We start from the raw sequence: 19,073 nt of genomic DNA, 5'->3' as shown, positions 1-19,073 counted from the left end.
AGGCCTCGCAGAGAAATGTTTCAAGCTGAATCCTGAAGGCGAAGTGGGAGTCCTGCAGATGGCCAAGCAGGTAAGGGCTTTGCCGAAGTTACAGTATATTCAAAACTGTGATGCTTTTGAGGAACTGCAAATAGTTCAGTGGGGCTGCAGCACAGAAGGGGCATGTGGGGAGGTGAGGGGTAGAAGAAGGCAGGAATTGGATGAGCAATAGCCTTATAAATAAACCTTACTGTTTGATCTTTAGCACTGAGAAAAGAAGAGTATCAGGGATGGAAAGAAATCACACAGAATACTGATACTTCAGGGACAGGCAGAAATATTTAGTAAGGATTTGTTAAATTATACTTAAGGCAGAATTCTGGCTTCAAAAAAGTATGGTTCCAGCTGGGCACAGTGGCTTATGCCTGTTATCCCAGCACATTGGAAGTCTGAGGCAGGGGGATCATTTGAGCCCAGGAGTTCAAGACCAGCCTGGGAAACAGGCTGGTGAGACCCCGTCTTTACAAAAATAAAAATTAAAAAACAAAATTTTAAAGTCCAGTTCCTAAACCTACAGACAAAAGATTCACTATATCTTGAATTGACAACAATCAGAGTAACTCAACAATTTCTTATGATGACAAACACGAAATGAGAAATAAAATCATTAGGCACTCTTACATTTTTCTAAAAGATCTAGGCATATATGTATAAATTTCTGCAAATTCTCCTAACTGGATCTATATATAACTAAGAGCTGGCAAAGTCAGGACATATTTCTGTGGATAGAGGGAGTTACTGGCATTCTGTTGTTTTTGCTTTCCATGTGTTTTTAAATCATGTCAACTACAAATTAACCTTATTACCTATCTAGCAGAAATGAATATGTATGTTCAGAAGGCAGCATATATCTTAGGAATAGAAAGTAATGGATAGTTATAGAGACAGGCAACTATTCCAATTTTGTTTTAAAACTTTTCTACAAGCAATAAGTATATCTAAAAATCGAATGTAGATTATGTTTAATATTATATGAATTTTGAGGAAGCCCAGGATACAAGAGTCTTATCAGCCTATGACTGAAGGCCGTATACAACAGATGCGTTCCACTTTGTAATGCACTGAGACCTATTCTGATCTTGGAGACACCAATGATACGACCAGAAAACAGGAGTTCTGCCACATATTCACAATCAACATCGATATGTATTGTTCTCTTATATTCACAATAAAAATTCAAAAGAATTATAGTAAGACTATAGACATGTTCAGAAGACGCAGCATAAATCATTGAACTTCAAAACTTAAATATTAAATGTAACAGAACTCTTGGTCAGTAATAAAAGAATGTCACAATAATTCTGACAGTGAAAATCATATCTGTGATATGCAACAGAGAAGTAGCTTTCTTTTACAGAAGCTCTTAAAACTCCTCGACTAGACAAGTATTTCAATCACTTACATAATATTTAATTTAGCTCTTCCAACTAATCTCTTTTGATGGAGTCATTGGGCAGGCACTGAATTCTCATGATTTGCAGGATTCAAAGGGTACAGTGTGAGGAAAATTAAAGTGAACTACTGTTATATTTATTAATGCTAATAAATAAAATTAGAATGCACTATAATATTGTTAGTCTATTTATTACTTGTAATCTAGGGGGAAAAATCCTTCTTGGAGACAGTGTGACTAATTCTGATCATATATGATGTATGTCATTTTACAAATGCAGAATCTTAATTGATAGATCTCTGTGCTTGATCAAAGCAATTACATTTGTTATCTGTCAACGAAGCCACATTTGCTTTGACACGAAGATAAACTTCAGAAACAAAAGTATGTTTTAGTGAACTATATAGCTGTATTCCAAGCAATCTGTGGCCTACAGAGATCTAACCATTAGCATGAAATGAAAACTCTTATAGAGAGAACGAGTCTCTCTCTACCTCATTGATGAAGTCCCCAATGTCTCCAGGGTGCGGGGCTGCCGAGCGGACTGGATACTGGGGCTCGGCATGGATGGGTCTTTCATCCATTCGTCGGATTCCCACAGGCTTGATGGCATCAGGCTCCACAGTGTCAGGCTGCTGCAGCTGGCTCAAGTCGTAGTCCTGCAAAAAGACAAAATCAAAAACCGATGGGAGATGGGCACCGAGATAGAAAATTACAACCTCGTTTTTTAAACCCATACTCAGAACACAGAGAAATGAGGAAAATTTAACATAATGGAAAAGTTGCCACTATGAGTTTTTCATGTTATGATTAAATATTTCTTTCACACAGCTCTTTCTTCTGTGCTTTTCATTTCTACAGTCTGTGCTCCATCTGCTTTACAATGTTCCTCATCAGTTTCCAATGAAAAACAGCAGTGTGATAAGGTCTCACTATAAAACAACTAAGAAACCGACTAGACAATATAGTTGTACCATAGAAGTAAAGGGGCTAACTTACTGTCTTTAGTATTTTTTTAAAATGAGGGTGGTTATTTTTCCTTTTCCCTAAAGGAAGGCATTAGTTCATCAAGGTTTCATGCCACTCTTCTTCCCTCCCTCTCTCCCTCTCTCCCTTCTACAAGTCTAGAGCAGAGGTCAGAAAACTACGATCTCCGGGCCCAGTGTGACCTGTGGCCTATTTTTCTCTAAGACTAGCTTTTACATTTTTAAAAAGTTACTTAAAATAAAAATGACAAAGAAAAATGTGCTACAAGGAATACATGTGGCCCACAAACCTAAATTATTTACTCTCTGGCCCTACTGAGGAAAAGTTCGCTGACCTCTGGTTTAGAGGTGTTAGGCCAGAGAGAGGGCGGATTTTCTTCCAAGGCTGCCTTGTGGGAATGTCCTGGAAAAACAGTCCGTCCACTTTCAGAGAGACAAAGTACAACCTGTAAGGAAGGATGCTCTGGCCATAGGTTGGGCCCTCAGAACTATTTTTAGCTCAGGCATCAGACAGCTGGACAGGAATGTATAAAGAAACAGACTACAATGTAGAAATACATCCACATTTTAGGGTTGGGTAAATTACTTGGTAGTTTTCAAACCTCTGAATTCTGGAGATATAAAATATCATATCCCCAGCTTACCCAACATTCTCCCATTTCAAAACTGGCATTTGCAGAAAGCATAGATTTACTTATACTTTATTCTTAGTTTAGGCTCCATCTCTCTGTCTGAAACTAGCTTTTAAAACCTTTTGCAGTTATCTCTATGGAGACTTTGATTTATTCGACAGTTGAACATTTACCATGTTTTGGCAATGGTCTAGGTGTCTTATATATGTTCACTCCTTTCATCCTTAGTACATGTGATACTAAGTTTTATTATCTCCACTTAAGAGATGAGAAAACTAAGTTTCAAATACCCCAAGTAAGTTACCTATGGTCCTAGATCTATTAAAAAACAGATTCTGACTCCAAGAGTATTAGATTCCAAAGCCTGGCTCTCTTCACAATCATCTATGAGTAAATCAAGACTGAGTTACAAGGTTGGATTTAAAGGTAAGGAACTAGATAAATGAGTTTGGAGGGACAGGAATGTGAAGAATGCTTAAATAACAAGGAGACAAAAGGAAGGAAAAGGTCAGTAATCTTCACACTCACTGTGGGCCAGGCACTAAACCAGGCTCTTGATAAGTGTTTTCTCACTATCAATGCTGTTTAACAAACCCATGAAGAGTGTTTTATTATCATCTTTTTAGATGAAGAAACAGGTTGAGTAACTTGCCCAAGGTCACACAGCTAGTATAAGACTAAAATGAGAATCAAAACCATGAGTGTCTGACTTCATAGCACCTGATTTAAAATTTATCTGTATGCTAATTGGGACACTCTGATCCTGGCAACACTCTCCCTGAATGTTTCCTTATCAAGAACTTCAGCTGGCAGGTGACGGCACTCACATACCCTGATGGAAAAGCTCCTCCTCTTAGGTGTGTGCAATGTGATGCGGAAAGCGAGGTAGGTACAGAGACTCTGAACCCGCCAGAGTGGGATGTGTATTTGGTGTATTACAAACTATAAAATGTTCAGGGGGAAACCGGCTTTAGCTCTGAACCATCTATGGGCTGGCGACAAAGCACCATTTTGGGAGAGTCCATAGCAGGAGCAAAGGCATCAGAATGCTGCTTTCTCTTGTCAGGATGGAGTATTTCAAATCATCCATACAAAACTTGAGGAAAAACACCTTGATCTTGCATAAATGTGCTCCATTTTCAATTTTACAGAATTTGAGTTATTTACAGAATATCTCAGAAAAGTCCCTCAATGATGTAACAGATGTGAAAGCCCTTGAAATGTTAAAATGTTATACATGATAAAAAGAGGGATTTATTCCGCAGCACTTTGGGAGGCCAAGGCAGGAAGATCATAAGGTCAGGAGTTCGAGACCAGCCTGGCCAATGTGGTGAAACCCCATCTCTACTTAAAAAATACAAAAATCAGCCGGACGTGGTGGTGGGTGCCTGTAGTCCCAGCTACTTGGGAGGCTGAGGCAGGAGAAACGCTTGAACCCAGGGGGAGGCAGAAGTTGCAGTGAGCCAAGATTGCGCCACTGAACTCCAGCCCGGGTGACAGATAGAGACTGTCTAAAAGGAGGGAAAAAAAAAAAAAAAAAAGAGAGGGATTTATTTAGAGAGATTTGAATGTTTTCACACTAAAAAGCATGTTTTTTCCAGGCCATGTTTAATTGTGTAACTACCAAGGACAATAGAGTGGGGTGAACTGTAAGTATGTGTTCTTATTCAATTACCAAAGCTGTCCCTAAAACAGGGGAAAATAGATGGCAAGTATACCGATGACAGTTAATAAATGTTTTTTCCCTAAGGGCGAAAAATGTTTTATTGGAAGTCTAAATTACACAAAAATAGGTAATTGAATCTTACATTTAAGCACCGTCTTTTACCTGGCAACATATTCTTTGATGGTCCTGGATATATTACATAATAGCTTCAGGGTGACAAATATAAGAATATAGCAGAATTTCTTTCACATAACTGGAGATAAAAGAGGCATGTGGGCTTTACTCATGCTACTCCCTATCTGGGAAGAGCCACTCTACTCTGACTTCTTCTATAACTCCCAGTGTATCCAGAGGTTGCAAATAAAATTGCATTTTGATTAGCTAGTAGAATTTTAAACATATTCAAATAGGTCACCGACATTTAGACATAGGGGTATCTCACCTGAGAATAACAAGATCTGGCAAAAGAGATCTTACATTCTGACAACAATTTGCTACCGCTGAGAGCAGCTGTCCCCTCTGGACAAGGAAAGGATATCCTCCTAACCTGCTTCACTCATGAATGCGCATATAACATACATAATAGCAAATAATTTACAGTTCTTTATCTTTCTTTTGATAGCTTTTTCCTACTGTCTTAAGAACCAGAGAGCAGGAAGAGTCTTAAAACTTCTGTGGTCTTGCTCAGACCTTTGGACCATCAATGTGTCAGGCTCACAGAAAATGCTCACTAAAAAAAAAGTGTTGAATATAATCTCAGTGATGATATTTATGGCAGATATCAAAGGAGCAGCTAATTCAAGAAATGTGACTTGGATCACATTATACACTATAGTAATGATTTATGATGAGAAGGGAGAGAAAGACCCCCTGGTCCCACTGCTGAGAATCATTGCCATGGTGAATCTACCCCATAATGACGGAAACCTGTTAAATTCCTCCACGGTGATGGTGTCCAAAAAGAGGCAGAAAATCACTGGTTTAGAGGAAGTTAGACACTAGGTTAAAATATACGGCTTAGAGTATCTCTGTGATGGCTTCTCCTTATCTACACAAATATGGGATATAAAAATCTGCTGATGGCAGGCAGCGTGTGGAAGTGTCCTCCGATCACAGTGATGGGCTCTTCTGTTGGCATCTATCTGTGTTGTGTGGCAAAAGTCCTGACCTGAGAGTCTAATTTTAGACCTTTTGATAAAAAACCCTCCCTAATTATACATCTTTACAATCCCATAATGACGTACATAAACACACAAATGACAACATGTAGGATGAAAATTATAAAGAGAATTACAAAGACCAAAAATCTTCTCAATGTCATTGAGTTCATGGCCTTACTCCTGAAGATTATAAACAATCCAAAAAGACATCTTTATTTGGTTCCTAAAACTCTAGACAAAGAGTGGGTCTGAAAATTCTCTTATGATTGCCAACCTTTACGATGTTAACTTCCCAAAGAAATTTAATTTTCAAACGAAGGCCAAGAAAAATCTCTTTTTAAATTCATTTTAATGTTTGGAATGTGTGTTAATTGGCAATCATAATTAAAAGTAGGCATAGAATTTGGGTTTTGATAATATTAACACTGCAAGTAACTTAAAATTTTTTTGGTCTATGATTTAAAATGTCTTAAAGGTGATACAGTTCTGGGGGAGTTAGTAAGAAGTTAGCATGACTCGCAATGATTTATAATTAGTTTGGAAAATGATACACGTTTAACTCAGAGCATTTGGTAATGCTACAATAAAATAAAATGCTGCATCAGTATCAACTGAAATTCTGGAATCCCAGGCAAATATTTCCAAAAACTACATTGCATGTAGAATCTATAGAATTATACAGTTAGCCCATTTCAGGGAGTAATGCACTCACTCACTCATTTACCATCCCACCAGTATATATGGAATGCCTACTGGGTGCCAGATGTCATTTTCAGGTAGGTCTGAGAGCAAGCAAGCAAGCAACCTTTATGTGGTGCTCATCATCTGTCAGGAATTCCGTTAGGTGCCTTCTCATGTGGTATTGCATATAATACAAACAAAAACCCTTCTAAGTGGGTGTTACTGTTCCCCCTCTATGGATTACTGTAGCTCAGGGAGGTTAATGATTTGACCAAGGTCACAGACTCATTTAAGCATGTCAAAGGATAACACAGAGCCCACCAGGGCAAGCAAAATAAATAATCAAAAAGCTGCATCATTTTGTCACTTGCCAGAAATGCACCAAAGAGTTTACTGACGAGGAAAACATCTGGGGTTTGAAGTGCTGGGAGGGGGAGTTCAAGATGGTTCTGCACATCAGGCACTGGGCGCCAGCACTCTGCATAGAACAGAATGAGTTCTTCGGTCTGTGCACAGTTGGTTAAAATAAGACTAACTGTTGTTTAGGCAGGAAGGAGTCCTCACTTAGATCAAGTAAGAGTCTGACACATGGAGGAGAGGGGTGGACACTCAAAGTTCACAGGCCTTTATCAACCTCCACTGGTTAGAACCAGTGATGAAACATAACAGTTTTGCTATCTCTTAGGCATGGGCTGGTACAAGTGGAACATTTTCCTTTTATAGTTGCAAAGGCAAATGACTTTAAAATCCCCATATAGATAAGGTAAACATTAAAAATGTTTCAAGACTGAGTGACTGAGAGAAATTAAAATACTCACGTGGAAGTAAATGGACAAAATCCTGAAGGAAAAAAAAAAGTATCCAGAAAAAAGCTGACTGTGGCACAGGCAAGAAACTTCAGACACAAAAAGAAATGGAAGGTGGGAGAGAAAAACATCATTATCTCACCCTCTACAGCTGCTGGCATTAAAATAATTGAATAAAATAGTGATAAGGTGTCAACATATTACCATACAACTGCTGAGAAGTAAGTCAAATATACCTGTGCAAGCTTTATGTAAATTACATTACAACCTGATTTTCTTCCCCAGTGAAATATCGTTATGACGCTAACTATCTTCACAGGTCAAATGATGTGGAAAACTAAGTAGATTCTATAGATTATTAAAGCCCACCCCGCCCCTGCAATAAAAGATTTGCTAAAAGCTTTTTCTGGATTGAACCATAAACCTAACAGAAATAAAATAACTTGGGGACTTCCAGTGTACAGATGAAGGATCTCTGTTCTCTCTCTTCATATACATTTTAATCTTACTGGTAGCCAGTTTTCTACTTCCCACAAGGGAGATGACTGAGTCCCCACTAAAAGGGCACAGTCATTGTTTCTGCCCCTGTGGCTTACTGTTAATGCTGACATGTCACAGTTTCCTTTAAAATGCTGTTTTCAGAATTATGAATGAGCTATAGGTTCACTCTTTGATGTAAAATTACACTTCAATTTTAGAAACTGCGACTGTTGAAATCCTATCACAACTTATTTCCTGTTGTAAAATTATGGCTTATTCTTTTAGGAACATGTGGCATATACACACTTCAATTAGATTTGATTCCACAAATTCTTTCATAAGAGGAGTCTCTCTTGGGAAACGGACTCAGTTACTAACATCATAGAGCCTTTAGTCTAATGTCTTTTAACAGGACACATTTAAAAATAATGAAAGCTTGGCCAAGTGTGGCGGCTCACGCCTGTAATCCCAGCTCTTTGGGAGGTGGAGGCTGGTGGATCACTTGAAGTCAGGAGTTGGAGACCAGCCTGGCCAACATGGTGAAACCCTGTCTCTACTAAAAATACAAAAATTAGGTGCCTGTAGTCCCAGCTACTCAGGAGGCTGAGGCAGCAGATTCGCTAGAAGCTGGGAGGCAGAGGTTGCAATGAGCGAAGATCGTGCCATTGCACTCCGGCCTGGGCGACAACAGTGAAACTCTGTCTCAACAAAATAATAATAAAAAAATTAAAATGAAAGCTGAATATAATATCTAAACTGTTACAAAAAATATGGAAAGTGAAGGTGTAAGAAGCTATGAAGGAAGTACTGCTAGAAGAAGGGAGGATGCAGATATGTGGAGGAACAGGGCTTCAGAAAGATGGAGCACTTGAAATATGAAATAATTTCCCATTGTTTTGATGCAATCCAGTTACATTCCTATAAAGAGAAACACATTTCTTAACCTTTCCAAGCCACTGTCTGTCTTGGGAGACAAAAGTACAGCCATCTAAATGCATGCTAGGTTCCATGTTTTCACCTTGAGCTCCAATTTCTTCTTGCAAAAAACAAAAAACGTGACCACTTGGATAGAGATCAAAGCCACTCTATCTCAGCATGACCTATTAATTCGTCTCAGAGAAAACACCAAAATAGGTAATAAAGAGATGACAACATTTGGTTGAGAATATGGTGGCAGAGCATGAAAATCCGTCCCTAGTTTATGACACATCATTTTGAAATGTCCTCAAGAATATTCTTTGTTTTAGGATAAATGTACACATCAAGTAAATACTGCAAAGGGAGCCAAGTATTTGATTTTTTAAAATCCTTGATTCAAATCCTGGCTCCATCATATTTTGACTGTGTGACTTTGAGCAGATTACATAAACTTCCCATGCTAACCTTAATAGTATTCAACTTTTAGACAAAAAAGCCAATGAGAATTCCATTGATTAAATACGTCTATAACAAGGTTCAACAATCTTTTCTTGTAGGGTCTAGATAGTAAATATTAATATATTAGGCTTTTGGGGCCAGATAGTCCATGTCACGATGTTTCAACTCTGCTGTTGCTGCAGCATAAAAGTAGTCATAGATAATACACAAAAAATGGGCATCAACGGGTATGGTGCATGGCCATGCTCCAGTAAAACTTTATTTATAAAAACAGGTGGGAGGCTGAGGCAGAAGTCTATGTGTAGGCTGGGCGCGGTGGCTCTCGCCTGTAATCCCAGCCACTTTGGGAGGCCGAGGAGGGTGGATCACAAGGTCAGGAGTTCGAGACCAGCCTGACCAACATGGTGAAACCCCATCTCTACTAAAAATACAAAAATTAGCCGGGCGTGGTGGTGCACACCTGTAATCCCAGCTTCTCCAGAGGCTGAGGCAGGAGAATTGCTTGAACCTGGGAGGCAGAGATTGCAGTGAGCCAAGATTACACCACTGTACTCCAGCCTGGGTGACAGAGTGAGACTCAGTCTCAAAAAGAAGAAGAAGGAAAAAAAAAAATAGCTGGTGGATTTGGTAGCTGCTAGAACACTGGCCTATAGCATTTTTGCATGTTAGCTTTTTTTTTTTTTTGCATAGTACTAATACATGCTTGTTCAAATCTTTATCGCTGTTATTACCAGAATATCAATAACTTTCCATTTCCCTAAAACTAAATACAGAAAATTTGTAATTAGCCAGGAAGAATAAATATTAAAATGACTTATATAAAATACTGTGTCATTTGCATGAAGTGACAGGAATGACAAAGGAAAAGTCATATGCAAATCATGTGCACAGTGAAAATATTTAATAAGTGGGAGGGGATGGGCACTGACCAGTTCAGAACACATGCTTTTACAGCCTACTAATGTGTACCCTGGCCACAAGTGTTTTGAGAATAGCATGCAAAAAGGGAGTGACAATGTGCTAACCCAATCCCTAGTGAAACCTTCCTTTTGTGCAATCAGAATTCTTTCAATAACTAATATATAATAGTGTTTGCAGGTCAGTAAAAATGTATGAATAACTTGGGAACATCATTAACAGAGCATGCTTTAGCCAACAATAAAAGTGTTGAAAGTGGTCTCCACAGTTACGTCCAGATTCAGCCATCTGTTAAGTTTGCTTATAAGGCAGAATAAATTTATAAGCAATTATTTCAAGCAATCAAATATACCACGGTTAGGTTATACAGCTTCATTCTCAACTTAGTCAGATAGTTGGGCTTGATTGCCCACATTAGGGTCTGGTTCCTGAGACTGGCAGAAGTCTACAGAGATTCCCTGGCTCAACAAGAGATTTCTTGACTCAGAAAAGTAGCTGGTTTGTTCTCAAGTGGCTTTCCTGTACCTGTGCCCCATCCTTCTGTCTAGGCATCCTGCTTGGACTTCAGATTTAGCTCCAGACTGTATACTCAGAATTTTTTAAATAACTTGGCTGCTTAGAATGCTTCTTCAGATTTTAACTTTGTTAATGTCAAAATGTGCCCAATTCTGCAAGCTTAATCAATTGATTACCCTTATGTCTTCTAAAGTCATATTACCAGTGGTCATCTAATAAGCCTAGCCGTACTGGTCCAAGTCAGTAACACCTCCTGCCTGCTACAGACCAGTGAGACTAAATAAAATACCTATCATACGACCTCTATCACAGTGCATGAGAGCTTGAACTCTCGAGTCACCAGACCTAGGTTTGAAAACCAGACTAATAGCAGTGTCCGCTTCATGGAGTCATCAGGAACATTATAAAGGACATGCAAACTAAGAGAGTAGCACAGTGCCTGACACAGAACAAGTATGCAGCAATGCTAGCATTTATGAATGCTATCATCATTTCCTGAAGACATCAGAGATCTCTAAGGATGACAGTGAAGTTATCGGGAGTGTACTGGTTCAATTAAGCCACAGATAAAGTTGCAAACTAAGTTAGAAATTCAGGAAGAGGGACCAGAGCAGTTCAACTAACATTCTATAAGTGTTGCCAGGTGCCAACTGTCCTAGAAATAAAAAATAAGTATGACAAATCCGTGCCTTACAGAGCTTAAGGTCAGGACAAGCAGTGGACATAAAAGCTTAAAATAGAGGTAGACAGGGAATGCTGTGGGGGCGCAGAGCGGAGACACTCGATTCAGGCTGGTACTCCAAGACAAGATGTCTTGCGATGAATCTTGATGGCTAAACAGAATTAGGTGAAGAAATGGACTACGTTAAAAAAGTGTGAAAGAGTGTGGTATATGTGTGCAAGTACAGGCAGTTCAAAATGCAAAGTGGAGGGGTAATGACAGAAGAAACTAAATCGTCAACCCTTGAAGTTCCCTCCTAAAAGCCAAACCCCAGGTCATAGGAACTGTGGGTTCTTACCCCATCTCAGGCACTTGGACTTGGCGGAATGTGCTTTCTGTGTCACCAAGATTCTAGGGATCTCATCTATATCAATACTGAAGCTAATTTCCACAAATCACGTAAAAAAATCAACTTCATTGAAAAAAAGTCAATGGACACTCATATGGCAATTACATCTATATCTTCTAGGTTCTAAAAACCTAGGCCACTAAGAGGCACTCCTATTATAATTCCCTTCATTCTGAAATTGTATGTGATTCCTTATATGTGCCAGTGCTGGATCCTGATCAAGAAGACTTTAGTATCACAGAAAGTACGAGAAGCTTTCTTCAGAAAAAGGAAAGCTTCCTTCCCTTGTTTTTAGTGAACCTTACATTCCGTTTCTCATGCCTATACAGTGTTGTGTTTCATGAGCTGTGCCTACTGTATCTCCTTTGTGCCAAGAGACCTACTTCCCTGTAACATAGCTGGATTGGTCAGAACAACGCAACCCATTGTGGGTGGGGTAAAAAGGGTTCTCAGAGAATCTCCAAAAAGATTCTCTAAATTCAAGTAATTCAAGTACCTAACCTGGGTGTGTTAAGACTTCCAACTTATCACTGAAACCATTTATTCTTCTTGCTAGGCACATTGCTAAAGGTTATTTCCCAGGTAATTAGCAGTGGAAGGGACATGTGCCACTTCTAGGCCTGGCCCATAAAAATCTCCCAAAAATCATCCTCTGTGCGCTGCTGTCATACAGTGATTGCATGGATTTAAGGCTAGGGTGATCCTGGAAGTCACATGTGAAAGATGGGAGAGCCTCTGGCACTTAGGTCCCTGAATGACTGTGTGGAGAGGAGCAGACCTCCTTTCTCCATCCTAAATGCCCACGACCTGAAACCCAGTTACTGTTAAAAAAGCAATAAATACATTTTCAACTAGACTTAGGTCACTGAAATTTTACAGTCTGTTACAGCAGCTAGCCTATTTTAACTAATACCTTTGGCTAAATATATTTGTGTGGCTACTTTTCTCTTTCTGTCTCTCTTCTTTAAGCAATATAAAACTATCTTAGAAAATTACCTTCTTTTTGTATAAATCTGTTTTTGTTAATCCAAGACTTATTTATTATTGTATAATTCAATCAGAGTCTCCAAAATAAGAATCTATGAAGAATGGGCTGATAACATGTATCAATAAAGCTTGTCTGGTACAAAGAAAAAAATACTGGAACATGCTTGTCCTGCTTAAAGAGGGAAAATCTCTATTTAGTAACCAACAATTGTCATGTCAAAATGCAGGCCATGTTTCCAGATCTTTCTGCGTTTTTGAAAGGATTAGGAAACAAGAATTTTATGTGAATATTTTCCATTTTTAAATGTGCAAGCTAAAGAAAACATAGTCATGGACTATGTGTGAACAGATTCTCAGTTTATAAAATGCTACTTTAAAGTGATACAGAATCCATCTTCCAGACATGTCCCCCAAGACATAGGGGTTGGTATGAGGTATTGCTATGGTCTGAATGTCTGTGTCCCCCACTAAATTCACATGCTGAACCTGAATTCCCAATACAACAGTATTGAGAAGTGGGGCCTTTACAAAGTGATTAGGTCATGAGGGTGGAGACTTCATGAGTGGGACTAGTGCCGTTATAAAGAATACCAAGGAAGGTTGTTTGCTCCTTTCATTGTATGAGGACACAGCAAGAAAGGTGCCTTATATGAAGCATAGAGTAAGCTCTCACCAGACACTGAATCTACTGGTGCCTTGATCTTGGACTTCCCAGCATCTAGAACTGTAAGAAATAAATTTCTCATTTATAAGCTATACAGGTTATGGAATTTTGTTACAGCAGCCTGAACTACCCTCTTTGAGAGTTCAGTACCATCTCAGATTAAAACAAAACAAAACAAACAAAAAACACCAATGAACCAGGCCTGGTCAGTCTCTAAAACTTAAAAAAACACATTTCGGAATTCAGGCAGAGTCCTCTCAGTCCTGGCATGTGAAACCTATACAGTGTTCTCTGAGCCTAAGAGGTGCTGGGCCTTGTCTGGAGAGACTGAGAAGAAAATGGAGCCAGTTGTCATGCTCCAGTCAGCAACAGACTTGAGTATGAGAAGCTGAGACATGGTGGATCACAAGGGCCAAGAACCCAAGAGTGATCAAGAGAAAACTGATGTGGAATCTTTAAACAGCCACCCAGCCTTACTGTCACAACCTCTTTTGCCCAGCATCAGCTTCAGTCTCTCATGAGTTAACTCAGACTGAGAGAAAAGTCCTCATCCCTTTGATGCAGCATATTTTCTTTTTTATTTTTGAGATGGAGTCTCGCTCTATCGCCCAGGCTGGAGTGCAGTGGCGCAATTTCGGCTTACTGCAAGCTCCGTCTCCCAGGTTCAAGCCATTCTCCTGCCTCAGCCTGCTGAGTAGCTGGGACCACAGGTGCCCACCACCATGCCCAGCTAATTTTTTGTATGTTTTAGTAGAGACGGGGTTTCACTTTGTTAGCCAGGATGGTCTCGATCTCCTGACCTCATGATCCGCCTGCCTCGGTCTCCCAGAGTGCTGGGATTACAGGCATGAGCCACCGCGCCCGGCCGCAGGATATTTTCTTGACCCCTTTGTGGGACTCATGACAGGGGTGCCCCATTTACTCAGCATGCTGTGTTCAATCCCTTGCAGGAGGGAGTGCACAGGCCAGGGAGTGCGGGAACCGGCTGGCCACCTTGACACTGGCAGGAGCAAACTCCGTGCAGGCCGTGGTGGCGTCTAGGTGGGGGTGCCTGCTACCCCAAGGCCCCAGAGGGTGTGTTACAATGTTCTCTTAGCTCTGCCGTCTGAAAACAGCAGTGTGTTATCAGCTTAGTGGGCCATTTCCCTCATCGCATGAGGTGGCTGCCCTCTGCCAGTGTGGGCAAAGGGCCCGTGTGACAGCCTTTTGGGTATGACACTTGGTGGGTCTCGAATTCTTGTCTGGTACCCAAGAACAATGAGGTCGTACGACAAACTGAAGGACGGTGACTGTGGAGAATGTTATTGAGTGATGAAAGCAGCTCTCAGTGGAGAGGGGAGCTGGAAACGGGATGGGAAGGGCGGGTTGCTCTTCCCTGAAGTCAAGTCACCTCTCTGCCCATCTCCTCTGCAGTCAGATGCCTCTCTCTGACATCCAGCTGCTTCTTTCTTCTACCGGCTGAGTCTGGGGTCTTGATAGGTACAGGATGGCGGGCAGGGCAGGCCATAGGTAGTTTTGGAAAAGGTAACATTTGATTGGTAAAAAGGCATTATTTAGAAGAAACCAATCGTGAGAGAGCAGACAAACAGGGACTGAAGTTCTCACTTTGAGCTACAGGTTCCAGGCTTTCCAGCTTTAAGGTGGGGCTTTGCCAAGGACCATCCCTGTCTGCCTAGAGTTTCTCTGCCTCCTGCCTGTATCTGAGGCTGGCATTGCTCCCTGAGTCAGAACTCATGGTCTGAAGGGTTCCAGTTTCTATCAATTATCATTTGTGACCCCAGCCAAGATGAACAGCAGCACCTCTTTTCACAGATTATGAGTTCCCACATCAGCCCAAGGCCTTGGGAATGGTTAATGTTTCAAGTCAAATTCTGAAAGCACAGGAAGCGGAAGCTCCTGGATGTTCCAGTTCTGCTTCAAGGACGGGAGAGCCTTCTGACAAATTTGCATGGCATTCCAAAAGGCAGTATTTCAGTTGCCTGGTTGAACATGAGCTTTGCCAAGGATGGTGTAAGATATGGTAGACACCACTTTCTCTGCACTGAGGCAGACAAAGATTTAATCCTCACTTTGCTACTTTCTAACAATATACATGTATTTTACTGGACTACTGTGAAGGACAAATGAACTAAAGTGTATTTCAATAACAAAATAACGTACTTAGTACAGTGCCTAACACATGGGGTACACCAAATAACAGCTTTTGCTATTAGTATAGAGAATGAAACTGCATTGTGTCAGGTGACGTAGGTAGAGGTTTAAAGTGAGTACCAGCTACTGAGCACCATTTATACACACTCAATAAATGTTTGTAATTAAGTCTAAGCCTTAAAAAGCAGAAGGCTAACGGTTACTGTTTCTTATTCTGGAGCTGAAAGGGGATGGTCCCAGGGAAAGTGAGATATCAGCTATATTGTACATTCACCCTGATTTTATAAGTGATGCTGATACGGAAGGAACTTGATACAAAGATCATGGAAAGCGATACAGCATCTGCAACCAACCCCATTGGCCAAAAGGGCACTGAAGGACATTTACTCATGAGGGTAATTAAACATGCCTTACTAACCAGCAAAAAAGCCCTGCTGACTATAGCAGTGAAGCAGATAAAGAAAGAACTTCACCCTCTGAAAAGAGTCTAGATATGATACTAAAAGTGTCTGTTCAACCGCTAACAGCCCTGTGTGGAGATAACACTCTCATCAGAACTCATCTAATGCTAGTTTCTAATATGGGCCCAACCTAGCCTCCTGACAATCTAAGCCACAGCAGAAGATCCACAAACTCTAATAAATCTCTGTTATACATAAGGTAAGAAAAACGGATATCGGGGTAGCTTTTTTTTTTCTCCCATTAGGCCCCTCTTAGTTATTTTGTTAAAGAAATTAGCAAACTGTACCTTGACATAGAACTTACACAGATAGAGACTCTAATCAAAGGGAAGATAAGAACTACCCTTGTAAAAGACTATTTTGCTTTGTTTTCTTTGTAATCAGTGAGCTGCTGGTATGGATACTTTGTCTTGGCAGGAAGAAGAGGAATCTTAGCTGAGCCAGTTTCAGGCTAATTTTCTGGAGACTGCTGTACAGACCTGCCTTGCTGTAAACACAGTCATTACCTGGCATCCAGCAAATACTTAAACTGATCTCGGGGATCTACACAACTTTCAGAGCTCGATAAACAACATGTGGTTCAGTTTACAATGGAATACTATTCAGAAACAGCAAAAATGATTCTTTAAAGACTGTCCAGCTAAGACATGAAGCAGACCAGACCAGCACTGGTCATCACCACCCATTCACACCTGAAGGTAACACACAGGCTCCATAAAAAAACAGCTATAGATAATAAAGATCGATGAAAACTTGTCCAGAATGCAGCATGGCACCAGTCCCATTTCCAAGGCCTATTACTGTAGAAAGATAATATCTTCAAAAACATAAAAATTATGAATTAGATTCGATTGCCAAAAATTCTTACTTCACACTACAAAGAAACAGAATTTCTAACAGGGAGCCACATGTAAATTATGGAAAATAGAACACAGTATATTTCATATTGCTGAGCTTCTCAGGAACTGACCATGATTTTAAGATTTAAAGTAATAACATCTATTTAGAAAGTGGAGTACTTGCAGTAAATACACTTAAGAAATAAGATAAATAAATGGTTTATTTTTCTTAAGGAAAAAGTAAAAACAGAATCCACCAAAAATCTAAAAACAAACAAACCTTGAGGAATATAGTCAGAAAACTTACCCTATTGGTTTCAAGACCCTAGAAAGCTATAGTAATTAAAACAACATGGGATTGACTCAAGAATAGACAGAACAGGTAGTACCGCAGAGAACAGCAGGAAGCTAACCCACAAAGCTGCACACACACAGCACCTGCTTTATGGCAATGTAGCACTGCAATGCATCTTTTTACCAAAGGGTGCTGGATATTCATAAAGAAAATGAAGAAGTCCTGACCCATGTCTTAACCAAATGAAAAATCAATTACAGATAAATTATGGACTTAATATGATAGGTAAAACAATGTAGTTTCAAGAAAATAATATGTACAGTTGGGGAGGATTCATTACCTTGGGGTAGAAGTTTTATTTTCTCACTATTATTTTTCTGAGTCAGGGTCTCTCTCTGTGGCCCAGGCTCTGGAGTTCAATGGCATAATCACAGCTCACTGCAGCCTCGACCTCCCAGGTTCAGGCAGTCCTCCTACCTCAGTCTCCCAAGTAGCTGGGCCTACAGGTATGAGCTACCATGCTTGGCTAATTAACAATTTTTTTTTTTTTAAGAGATGTGGTCTTACTCTGTTGCCCAGGCTGGTCTTGAACTCGTAGGCTTAAGTGATCCTCCTGCGTTAGCCTCCCAAAGTCCTGAGTTTATAGGTATGAACCACTGTGCCCTACTCAAAGTTTTTAAATAGAAACATGAGCACTAACCATAATGGAAAAAAAAATGATAAACTGGACAACATAAAAAATAATAAAAAAACTTCTGTTCACCTAAAGACCTATTAAGAGAATTAAAAAGCTACAGAATGAGAGAAGATATTTACAATATATTTATCTGACAAGGAACACGTATCTATAATCTGTAAGAACCTCCTACAAGTCAGTAAGAAAAAGACAGACGACCCAACAGAAAAGTAGACAAACTGGCTGAACAAACTTCATGAAATAAAATATCAAAAGGGTAAAACCATAGGTAGGAATATCCCAATTAAATAGACATACATCATCAATGTGACCTAAATTTTAAAAGACTGAAAAAAATCCAAGGGCTAAGTGAGAAAGAGGATGTGGAGCAATTGGAACTTTCATGTACCACAGTGGGGAAGGGAGATGTCAATTGTACGATCACTTTGGAAAACGTACAGGACTGTAGTCGAGCTGCACATATGCACACTCCGTGGCCCAGACATTCAACTCCTGTGCACACACCAGAAAATGCACTAGAACATATGCATGCAAATGTTCATAACAGTTTTATTCATAATAACCCAATTGGAAAACCTCAAGTGCCTAAGTGAAGTAGGATGGATACATAAAATGTAGTTAATTCTTACAACAGAATACTATTCAGCAGTGACAAAAATGAACTACTTCTACACACAAATCTCACAGGTATAATGTTGAGTAATAGAAGCCAGATGCACAGAGTGCCCACTGTTTGATATCTATTTACATAAAAGTCAAAACCAGGGAATGCTAATCTATGGTACAGAAATAAAAAAGAGTGGTTACTTTGGACAGAGGGCAAACCACCTGTTTGTGGGTCCAAGGGAAGCTTCTAGGGTGCTGGAAATGTTCTTTGTTGGTGTGAGTCGTAGTTACACTCTTAACCCTATAGAAAGCATCTGCTTCTGGTTGGGATAAAGTCACGAGACCATTATTCAAACTCTAATGCCAAGAACAAATCAGCTAACTTCCCAACCAAAGCTTTTTGAAACCATAAGATAGCAGAGAACAAAATAAAGCCTAACTGAATGAAAATATAGAATCAGACAAGCCCTTTCTAGGAGAAGACCCACAGCTGCCTTTATCCCTGAAAGAAGAGTGAGAGGAAGAAGACAGAACTCCGCCTTTAAAAAACATACGGATAAATCACCCAAACTTTGAAGGAAGCTGAAGTCACTGTGAGTCAACAGGCTTGATGAATTCACATCCTGAGGGAGTCTGCACCCACCACTGA

General features: G+C 39.9%; 1 protein-coding gene across 3 annotated transcripts in view; it reads right to left on the bottom strand.

The window, feature by feature from the left end:
* CDH2 (cadherin 2) overlaps positions 1 to 19,073 on the bottom strand; it is a 232,169-nt gene that overhangs the window by 9,875 nt on the left and 203,221 nt on the right. For all 3 annotated transcript variants that reach the window (XM_015121712.3, XM_077975545.1, XM_077975544.1), the window contains one exon: positions 1,927 to 2,091. In XM_015121712.3, coding sequence (XP_014977198.1) covers positions 1,927 to 2,091 — 165 coding nt within the window. The remainder of the gene's footprint in view (positions 1 to 1,926; positions 2,092 to 19,073) is intronic.

This window comes from Macaca mulatta, chromosome 18, assembly GCF_049350105.2.
Source record: "Macaca mulatta isolate MMU2019108-1 chromosome 18, T2T-MMU8v2.0, whole genome shotgun sequence".
NCBI classification, from domain to species: Eukaryota; Metazoa; Chordata; class Mammalia; order Primates; family Cercopithecidae; genus Macaca; species Macaca mulatta.
This window is presented reverse-complemented; position numbering and strand designations above follow the sequence as displayed.